The sequence below is a fragment of the Benincasa hispida genome, chromosome 9, assembly GCF_009727055.1.
Source record: "Benincasa hispida cultivar B227 chromosome 9, ASM972705v1, whole genome shotgun sequence".
NCBI lineage: Eukaryota > Viridiplantae > Streptophyta > Magnoliopsida > Cucurbitales > Cucurbitaceae > Benincasa > Benincasa hispida.
The window spans coordinates 9961868-9974093 of record NC_052357.1 but is presented as its reverse complement, the minus strand read 5'-3'; the positions used below and the strand labels follow the sequence as shown (position 1 = coordinate 9974093).

At 36.7% G+C, this 12226-nt stretch overlaps 1 protein-coding gene across 1 annotated transcript; it reads right to left on the bottom strand.

Moving 5' to 3' along the window:
* Positions 1–6487: 6487 nt before the first annotated feature.
* Positions 6488–7113, bottom strand: LOC120084521. The gene is made up of 2 exons (XM_039040315.1): positions 6863–7113; positions 6488–6776 (listed from the first exon to the last, which is right to left on the bottom strand). The coding sequence occupies exons 1-2, from the start codon at positions 7111–7113 to the stop codon at positions 6488–6490; spliced, it is 540 nt and encodes a 179-aa protein (XP_038896243.1).
* Between the last annotated feature and the right edge of the window lie 5113 nt (positions 7114–12226).

The window sequence follows — 12226 nt, the reverse complement described above, 5'->3', positions numbered from 1 at the left end:
TACTTGATCGTTTAGGCTATGAGACACTATCATTTAGTAAAAAGCTTTTACTCGATGGTTAATTCTTTTGTCAAACGACCCAAAATATGAATCATGATCTGATTTTGGAAAACTATTTTCCTTTTATCTCACAGTTACCATAACCGTGCATAACCTCCCACTCAAGTTGGTTATTAAAAAAAAAGAATAATTATCATATAATTATCATATTATAAATAAATATGATAACCAACTTATCATATTATATTTATAACCTATAGTTTTAATATTTCATCATATGAAACATATAAACCATAGTTCTTTTTCTATGTTATGGTATTTAATATAAATCATATTTATATTAATTCCTTCAATTAATGTAACTAATACATCATACCAATTATATCACATATAATTGAATTAATTTAATCATATCATATATAATCAAATTTCCTCTTGTTAATTTGAACACTTCAAACTAATCCAAAATCTGATTCTTAACTTGAGCCCATTGAGCTACCAAGGGGACCTTATGGACATGTGGCTTAAAGCTCCAACGGTACATGAATAACTGACTAAACTCTTTAATCACAAATACCACCATCCGTTAACTATTGGTCACTCTACTAAAGACTGACGTTGCACTCTTCGCACTACAGATATATTTCGGTGTCCATTGGATATAACCAATCAATAGTGCAATGACCCTTCACAAATCACTCGTAAGTACAGCTGGGCCAAATTACCATTTTGCCCCTGTAGTTACATCTAACTCCTTAAATACCACTGATTCCTCTAATGAACAATAAGTCATAGTCCTAATATGACTGAGTCCTCTCTTCCAAAGAGAGGGTGTGGCCACTATGTTCAAGACCTAGAATCAGCCTTTAAAGGAGCAATTTATCTACTTACCCCTACTTCGGGGAAGAAGTGAATTCCATCTTGTATAGCTGAGTTCTCAGCTCCCCAATCAGAAGAATCTCCAAAATGGTAGGCTTGTTGAGTTGACAATCTAGCCACTCTTACCTATACAAATCAAAGTACCGCCCTCATCAGCAGGATTTCCCAATTCATTCAGGATTAAGGTCATGTCACCTATGGTCATCCTAGTAAAATGTAAGTCTCAATTATCAACGAATTTATATAAAGAGACTAATCATTTCGTGGTCCGGTCTTATACAAACTCTTTATATAAGATATCCCCACTCGTATGTCTCCACATGAATGGTCAAGATCAAACCATTTGTAGCACTTTACAACACTTGTAACATCTAAAAATTAGCCTATATTCTTAGTGTCACCAGGATAAGGTATCTCTTCTTTATCCTTATACTAGAGACCATTTAGGTTATTACTTAAGACATGATCCACTTGTATGTCTCCACATACATGCTTAAGTTACATGAAATAACCACAAATCTTAGTTTATTGGATTGAGTAAATGCTTATAAAATAGCACTTATTTTATGAATAACAATATGTTCACAAAGTGTTTACAAACTACGAGACTACCAGGAGAATTAGGACACCAATCCCAACAATCTCCCACTTGTCCTAATGCCTCGGGAGACTAATGTACAATACAAAAGCAGTACAATATCCTCCATTACTTGCTTATAAGATAATGGATCCTCAACTCCATTATCATATATTATGTTTGGGGCTTTTGTTAAACCCATGTAGTGTTTAGGTGGGTTCACAACCCTCCCACTACGTCGAGGCAGTCTCAACTTTTGAGATGGTTGACTAGATGAACCAACATCAACAACTCTTGTTGATCTATCAGCTTGTTCAACAACTCTTATTGAACTCTTAGTAGTCTCATTAGAAATATAATTTAAAACAACTTACTTTGGGGTTTATGACCTCTTCAAAAATCACCAGTGCGATGACCCTTCACAAATCGCTCGTAAGTACAGTTGAGCCAATTTACCATTTTGTCCCTGTAGTTACATCTAACTCCTTAAGTACCACTGATTTCTCTAATGAACAATAAGCCATAGTCCTACAATGACTGAGTCCTCTCTTCCAAAGAGAGGGTGTGACGACTATGTGCAAGATCCAGAATCAGCCCTTAAGGGAGTAATCTATATACTTACCCCTACTTCGGGGAAGAAGTGAATTCTGACTTGTGTAGCTGAGTTCCCAGCTCCCCAATCAGACAAATCCCCAAAATGGTAGACTTGTTGAGTTGACAATTTGGCCACTCTTACCCATACAAATCAAAGGATCGCCCTCATAAACAGGAATTCTCAACTCACTTAGGATTAAGGTCATGTCACCTATGGTCATCCTAGTGAATGTAAATCTCAATTATCAATGGTGTTATATAAAGAGACTAATCATTTCGTGGTCCGGTCTTATACAAATTCTTTGTATAGGATACCCCCGCTCGCATGTCTCCACATGAATGGTCAGGATCAAACCATTTGTAGCACTTTACAACACTTGTAACATCTACAAAGCGCGTCGCATCCATAGTGTCACCAGGATAAGGTATCCCTCCTTTATCCTTATACTACAGACCATTTAGGTTATTACTTAAGGCAGGATCCACTTGTATGTCTCCATATACATGCTTAAGTTACATGAAATAACCACAGGTCTCAGTTTATTGGATTGAGTAAATACTTATAAAATAACACTTATTTTATGAATAACAATATGTTCATAAAGTGTTTACAAACTACGAGACTACTAGGAGAATTAGAACATCAATCCCAACACATATCTATATGGATCTCTTGATAATGATATTTATATGAAAATTCCAGAAGGATTTAAGGTAACTGAAATATATACATCAAATTCCCAAGAATGGTGTTCAATAAAGTTATAGAGATCACTATATGGATTGAAACAATTAGGACGTATGTGGTACAATTGCCTGAGTGGATATTTATTGAAAGAAGGATATCAAAATAATAATATGGCCGTGTGTTTTTATAAAGAAATCACAATCAGGATTTGCTATTATAACTGTATATGTTGATGACTTGAATATAATTGGAACTTCTGAAGAGCTTTCAAAGGCAATAGAATATCTTAAGTAAGAATTTGAGATGAAAGATCTTGAAAAAACAAAATTTTTCCTTGGTTTGCAAATTGAGCATTTAACATATGGAATATTTAATCATCAGTCAACTTATACAGGAAAAATTTTGAAAAGATTTTATATGGACAAAGCACATCAATAAAATATTCCAATGGAAGTCCGCTCATTGGATATAAAAAAAAGATATATTTCGACCTCCAGAAGATAATGAAGAACTTCTTGGTCTTAAAGTACCATATCTTAGCGCAATTGGTGCACTTATGTATCTTGCTAATAATACAAGACCAAATATTGCATTTTCAGTAAATTTATTAGCTAGATTTAGTTCTTCTCCTACAAAAAGACATTGGAACGAAATTAAGCATATACTTCGTTATCTCCGAGAAACAATCGATATGAGTTTTTTTTATTCAAATAAATCAAATTTTGATCTAGTTGGTTATGTATATTCTCAATATTTATCTTATCCACACAAAGCTAGATCTCAAACAGGTTATTTGTTCACATGTGGAGAAACTGCTATATCATGACGATCGGTGAAACAGACTATAATGACCACTTCCTCAAATCATGTTGAAATTCTTACAATTCACGAGGCTAGTCGAGAATGTGTATGGCTAAGGTCAATGACTCAGTACATTCATGAAACATGTGACTTGTCTTCTAATAAAACCTTCCAAAAATATTATACGAAGATAACACATCTTGCATAGCCCAAATCAAGGGAGGATATATTAAAGGAGATAGATATTACTATACAACAAATTTGTAGGATAACCTGACAGACTTATTTACAAAGACATTACCAACCGCAACTTTGGGGGAGTAAATATATTGAATTTTTTTTAGGAATATGTATTATATGAAATATGTACCTTTTTTCTTTCACTAGGGTTTTTCCCATTGGGTTTTTCGTAGTAATGTTTTAACAAGGCATATTTTATATATATATGGGCATCTAAGCCCATAGCTTAGTGTCCCAAATGCCATGTGTCATCATTTATGTTGTCCATGTGGCATGTAGTTATTCATGCTTGGTGTCCATGTAAGTCCACATCCTACTTGTAACTTTGCCTATAAATAGTGGCATTTGGTGGACCTTAAAAACTCACCAACATTGGTGAGAATTCCACTTCCACCAATTTCCATATTATCCAATTTCATGATTTTGGTTATTTTATGTTTTAGTTATTTTATTTTATAATTTTAGTTTTTATTTATTTATTTATTATTATATAAAAATATTATTAGATTATATTTTTCATATCCGTATTCCCGTTGTGCTCCTCAATTTTCATAACAATTATCTTATTTTGATGAGGTCCAACATATGTTTCAAATACAATGTAATTATATTTCAGTCAAAAAACTATATTTCACACGACTTTTATCAAATACAATATGTAATGACCCAAATTTCTATGATATTTCTAGGACGCTACTATATGCATGCATAGGCTCGAGAATAAACTTCTCAAAGAAAAATTTAATAAAATAAATAAAACTTTTATTTATTTAAGTAAAATTAAAACACTAAAATCCTAAAACACTGTTTGGGGGTACCCCTAATTTTATTTTAGAATAAATTGAGCAAATAAACAAATTAATAAATGAACGAATGAAATATCTAAGAGTTTTAATATGTTAGACTCTTAAACAAGCTCCTATCAAACGACAACATGAATGCAGAAGCGATAACATATCCCAATGGTCGAGTCACGGATCTCTTCTGTCATTTGTCGGTTTGTCTTTACCTTTATCTAAAAAGCATGAAGGGAATTGGATGGGTACCCAGTAAGCGATCCACTATTGAGCCCAATAAGTGAACTATTAGACTTCCTATCGAGACTAGGTGGGGCATAAGCATAAGGGGTGAACTTGGAGGCACGGTTTCATAGTTAGTGATCTTGGAGGGACATAGTCATAAACATAAGTGATAATCTCAAGGGGCACCGTACGTAAGCATAAGGCGTGAGTCTGAAGGCTTACTACACGTGATGTGCATAGCCCGGTAAGAAGGCTAACAACCATTATAGTTCAACTTAGGCATAAACATACAATTATAGTCATAAATCATGCTTAAGAGATTTTAAGAAAATCTCTAAATCCATCCATCAGTCAAACATGTATCAAAACATACTATCAAGATTTCCATGGCAAAACATTAGTTTCCACAATTCCAACTGACCAACAAACATGTTATAATATTCCAAACCAGCATAGGGACAATACTCGACACACAATTAGGTTCGTGAACGAATCGACAGTAGATAACTTACCTTGATTTTAAACTAAAATATCAAGCAATTAAACCTCCCTCTTGACTTTGAAATTCTCGAATCAAGGCGCCTAAACATAAAGCATAAATAACTTTAATTTCAACTTTAAGGTCCACTTCCAATGCATACAATTCCAAAACTTAGTCCACCTACCCAACAAGTGGTTTACTCCAAACTGTTACAAAATTCCACCAAATACTCCAACCTAAACATAAACAAGAACCAAATATTAAAATTCAACTTACAACATTTTTTCCCCAAACTTCACAAGTTACAACGTCTTAAAACTTATCAAAAATATACCAAAAAAACACTCTTTAATACCGTTGGACAGCACACTTGTAGCTCTAAAACTTCCATCAACCTTCCAAACATAGTGGGTAACTCAAACCAGACAAACTCGAATGGACATTTCAAAAACCCATTCAAGAAAAAAAAACCCAATAAATCTTAAATCTCACCCCAAACCAAGATTCCGGCAAAAAACCAAGATTCGGCGCCCGCGGACACTGGATGAGGGGGACGGACGGCAGTGGACAGAGGCAGTTGGGCCGAGACGGGTGAACAATGGTTGGGCAGCGCAACTACCGTGGAGAGGCAGCAGAACGACGATGAAGGTGCTCGATGGTGATCGGATGCGAGGTGGACGTCGATCAGTGGGGAGGCGTGACTGCGAGTCGTCGGCGGTTAAGCTTCACGGCGACGCGAACTAAACCAGGGGAGGAGACGCACCGCATGGCTAACGGAAGAAGAAGCAAAACGTAATATTATTTTTTTCTGGCACGTTTCTCGAGACAACCCTAATTAATATATATATATGTGTATGTGTGTGTAATTTAATTCTTTTAACCTTAATTCCCCAAATCTCTTAACCAAACAACTCCACCCAACTTCATTATTTTCAAAATTCAAATTAAAAAAAAAATCCAAATGAAATAAAATCTCAACCATTCATCCAAATAAATCAAAATCAAATTTAATTCTTAATAATTGAATTAAATCCATTTACTTCACGAAGATTAATTTGAATTGATTTACCCCTCAAAATAAACAAATTCCAACTCCCTAAAATTCGAAATACAAACTGAAAAATGCAAGATAAATAAATATAATTTCTTGAAATTTTGGATCGTTACATCCTACTCTCCTTAGGGAACTTTCATCCTCAAAAGTTTTAGTCTTGAAAGAGCTCTAGGAGCTCTAGGTACTGAGCTCTCATATCATCCTCTCGCTCCCAGATTGCCTCATTAAACCGATGATTTCGCCATAGAACCTTCACCAATGACACCTCCCTGTTGCACAAAACTTTCACTTCTCTTGCAATAATCTGTATAGGCTTCTCTTCATAACTCAAGTTCTCGTTCAAATGTAAAGGCTCAAAGTCCACCATGTGAGACGGATTTGTCACATACCTCCTCGACATGGAGACATGAAAAACATTGTGTACTGCAGAGAGGGACGCGCTAACCAATAGGCCACAAGACCAATTCACTCTAACACCTTGAATGGCCTCACAAAACACAGACTGAGCTTCCTATTCTTTCCAAACCTCAGAACACCTGTCATAGGTGCTACTTTTAGGAACACTTTATCACCTGCCTCGAACTCAAGGTCTTTATGCCTAACATCGATGTAACTTTTTTGTTTACTCCACGTGACTAGCATTCGAGCCCTAATCTTCTGCATGGTTTCATTTTTCATCTCCACTAGCTCAGTTCCCACCAACTTTCTTTCACCAACCTCACTCCACCAAATAAGAGACCTGCAACCCTTACCGTATAGAGCTTCAAATGGCGACATACCAATGGTAGTTTGATAACTGTTATTATATGCAAACTCTACCAAATGCAAGTGAGAGTCCTAACTCCCTGGAAACTCCAACGTGCAAGCGTGCAACATATCCTCCAACGTCTGGTTCAAGCGCTCAATTTTCCCATCTGTCTGGGGGTGAAAGGTTGCCCTAAAGTTCAATTGAGTCCCCAATGCTTCCTAGAGGCTCTTCCATAAACTAGAGGTAAAATGAGGGTCTCTGCCGGATACAATCGACACTAGCATACCATGCAATCTTACTATCTCTTTCATGTACAACTGAGCCCACTTATTCATCGAATACGTGGGCTTCCCTGGAACGAAATATGCCACCTAGTGAGTCCGTCCACTACAACCCATATCATTGAAAAACCTTTCGTCGTCTTGGCCCATGATGAAATCTATAGACATTCTCCCACTTTCATTCTGGTACATTCAATGGTTGCAGTAAACCCGTTGCTTCTGCCTTGGGGCCTTAACCTACTGACTAACTAAACATTTGTTGACATACTCAGCTATTGCTCATTTCATATCAAACCACCAACAATACTACTTCAAATCTTAATACATTTTGGTTCTGCCAAGATGTATCAAGAATTGGGAGCTATAGGCTTCTGCCAACAATTCGCTTTTAAAGCCACTATCTGCAAATACACATAATTGTCCCTGATACAGAAGACCATGATCTATGGACACTGAAAATTCACTGTCTTGACTTAACTCCACCTGATAAAATTTTTGAACAAGGTACAGATCGCCCTACTGCACATCAGTAAACCTCTGCTTCAAAGTCGATCGTATCATCAACTATGCTAGCTGCGAGGAGACTTCCCCCACTGTTACTGCAATTTTTGCCTGCTCTAGATCATTACATAGTTGGACTTGTTTAGTGATCAAGGCAACCAAATGAGCTGTCTTCCTACTGAGAGCATCGACCACCATATTTTCCTTGCCTGGGTGGTAAAGAATTTCACAATCATAATCCTTCACTAACTTGAGCCACTTGCGTTGCCTTATGTTTAACTCCTTCTGGGTGAAGAAGTATTTCAAACTCTTATGATCAGTGAAGATCTGTATCTTTTCTCCATACAAATAGTGTATCTAGATTTTCAATGCAAAGACCACCGCTGCTAGCTCTAAGTCATGGGTAGAATGATTTCGCTTATGATTCTTCAACTTGTTGGGAGGCATAGGCAACCACGTTACTATGGTGCACAAGCACACAACCCAACCCCTTCTTAGAAGCATCGTTGTAAATCACAAAACTTCTGACATCTGGTACTGTAAGAACTGGTGCAGAAACCAACTTCTGCTTGAGTGTAACGACCCAACTTTCTAATATACTTCAAGGACACCACTACATGCATGCATAAGCTTGAAAACATATTTCTAGAAGAAAAATCCAATAAAAAAATAAAACTTTTTCATTAAATAAAGCTATAAAATAATAAAATAAAATAAAAACACTGTTCGGGTACCCCTAATCCACTTCAAAATAAATTAAATAAATAACTGACTAAAACAATTGAATAATTTAAATATTTAACTCTAAAACAAAACATAACACTGAGAAAATCATGTGTTGAAGCGATGTCAAGTCCCAATGGCTCTGTCATGGATTCCTTTTGTCATTCACCGGTATATCTTTATCTCTACCTGGAAAAAAAACATATAGAGAAAATATTGAGTATAAAAATACTCAGTAAGCGATCCACTACTGGGCCCACTAGGTGTATAGGTTATTCTTCCTAACAAGACAAATGTGTGCATCCCGGCATAGGCATAAGCATAGACATAAGGGGCAAACCTGAAGGTACGCTTTCATAAGTAGTGGCTTTGAAGAGTCACAAAAAAAATCATAAATATAGGTGACAATCCCATAAGGATGCCAAAATATACATATGGGATGTACACAACACGTTAGGAATGCTAACAGTCACCATTACTCTAACATAGTCATAAGCATGTAATCATAATCTTAGAACATACTCACTCAAGAGTTTCCAAAATAGTCTCTACAATCCATCCATCATTCAAACGTAGCAAATCATTCACATAATATCATATTTCTGGTAACATAAACACAAGTTTCCATAACACCCTCAATGGTTCAACCATAGCAAGTCATAGCAATTCAACCCATCAAAATAGAATCATGCTTTTAGTGCAATCACAGTCTTAAGATCAACTTGGGTTCGAGTGCGAACCAGTAGTAAATCACTTACCTTAGAGTAAATCCAATTGATTTCATCCAGTTATTTATCAAACTTTTTAATCTAAAGCCTAAAACATAAACCATAATCGGTTTCATCCCATAAAGCATAAATTTCCAACACACTTTACCTCAACTATACTTAACCCACTTGCCCAAATGGAGGTCAAAACAAGATAAATCCAAGATTTCACTCAAAGACGTCCACCAAGTAGTCCAGCCTATGCACAAGTCACCAATAAGACAATGACTAAATTACCAACAATTATACTTAAGATAACTTAAAAAAACCCAACGGCTTCGGAATAGTGCCTCAAAGTCCTTCAAAGCTCCAATCTAACACAAGCATTGTGAGCAACAAACTTAAACCAGTGCAAAGCTTAATGGGTAATCTACCGTTAAACAAGAATCCAACAAAACTCATTGATTGTTGACCCAACCTTGCTGGAAATTTCTTCAAAATTCTTCGAATTTTTCCAGAACATTAAATCTATGATCAAGGTGGCATAAGAAAACTGAAATTAGACTAACCTACCATGGTCACATTTGAAACTCAATTAAACTAATGACACACCAGTAGATAAAAAACAACCCAACGAAATCTCATCAACTCACCAGAACCCCATTGAACTCTAAAAATTTGGCAATGTAAAGCAAAGAATCAGTGGTAGTGACCAACGGTCGGTGATGGATGAGTGCGGCAGACCAAACGGTGGATGTTGCAAAGAACGGACGACCCGACGAAAACCACACGAATGCCCATGCTGAGCACCAACTACGAATGACTATGGATAGCGGCGCGACTTCAAATCTGGCAGCTAGACTCCAGCGACAGCGCTAGTAGGCAAATGAGGCGGCTGGAGATCAGGTGGGCTACGATTGGATCACGACGCAATCTGAAATTCCGACGGAACAAGCAGCGCTTGGTCACAGTTGAGAGAACCTGCGGCTTGCATGGTCGGAGCGGCGTAGGACGAAAGATTTGGAGCTTTTTGTGTGGGCAGCGGTTCTAGGGACTGAGGGTTGCGCACGATTGCGAATGGAAGAGAAGAAAAAGTTGTGGATTGGGGGGAGGGCGTACAACTGCTGGCGTGAATAACCTGTCTCTTATACACATCTAGATGTGTATAAGAGACAGTATATATATATGTTGGGATTGGTGTCCTAATTCTCCCGGAGTCTCGTTGTTTTGTAAAGATACACATTGTTCAATGAATAAAATAAGTGTTATTTAATTCTGCCATTTACTCATATCCAATAAACAAAGCTTCTTGATTATCTTATGTGAACTTAAGCATGTATATGTGATATACAAGTGGATCATGCCTTAAGTGATAACCTAAATCGGTCTGTAGTATACGGATTAAGGTGGGATACCTGATCCTAGTGACACTACGGATACGACCCGCTTTGTAGAGGTTTGCAAGTGTTGTAAACTACTACAGATGATAGATCCTGTCTCTTATACACATCTAGATGTGTATAAGAGAAAGGTTGTAAACTACTACAGATGGTAGATCCTGACCATTCGTGTGGAGACGTGGAGCGGGGGTGTCATATATAAAGAGTTTGTATAAGACTTAAACTACGAAATGACTAGACTCTATATATAACACCGTTAATACTAGAGACTTGCGTCTCACCTAAACGACCATAGGTGACACGACCTCAATCTTGAGTGTTTTGGGAACTCCTACCTTTGAGGGCGGTCCTTTGATTAGTATGGGTGAAAGTGGCCAGATTGCCAACTTAACATGCCTACCTTTTTGGGGACTTGTCTGATCTGGGAGTTGGGAACTCAATCCACAATATAGAATTCACTCCTTTCCCAAAGTAGGGATAAATAGAGAGATTGCTCCCTTAAGGGTTGATTCCGGGGCTTGAACATAGTGGCTACAACTCGTCTTTGGAAGAGAAGACTCAATCATAGTAGGACTATGACTTATGTTCATTAGAGGGATCAGTGGTACTTAAGGAGACAGATGTAACTACAGGGGCATAACGGTTATTGGCCTAACTGTACTTATGAGCGATCTATGAAGAGTTGTTGCACTGTTGATTGGTTAAGATGGACACATAATATATCTGTAGTGAGGAGAGTTTAGTTGTCGATCTTTAGTGGAGTGTCTGGCAGTTAACGGATGGTGGATCCCGGGAATAAAGAGTTTAGCCAGTTATTCACGTACCGTTGGAGCTTCGGATCTACAGGTCCATGAGGTAGGGATCGAAACGGTTTGGTTCGGTTCGGTTTTGTGGTCAAACCGAATTGAACCGATTGATTGGTTCAAACCGAACCGAAAGCGAACCGAAAACCAAACCGCATATATGCGGTTCGATTTGGTTTCAAATTCAGTTTTGACATTTTAAAAAAATCCATATTATGTTCTTTTTTTTAATTAAAAATGGTTCGATTCGGTTCGGTTTTAAATTCGATTTTGTTCTTTAAATTAAAAGCGGTTCGATTTTACTCTTTTTTTGAAATATATAAATAAATGTATATATATTAGTTAAAAACGGTTCGGTTCGGTTTCAAATTTAATTTTCGAAAGTGAAACCGAACCAAACCGAATTTTTCGATTTCACTGAGTTTTCAGTTCGGTTCAGTTCAATTTTTAGAAATGGTTTGGTTTTTGTGGTTTGAATGACTACCCCTACCATGAGGTCCCCTTGGTAGCTCAATGGATTTAGTTGAGGATAAGTTCTTGGTGTTGATTTGAAATGTTCAAATTTACAAGAGGTATTTTGATTATATATGATATAATCGGTATGATGTATGAGATACATCTAGTGGAGGATTGATGTAAATGAGATTTACATTAAGTACCATGGAATAGAAAAAGAACTATGGTTTATATGTTTCATGAGTGAAATCTTAAAACTATAGGTTATAAA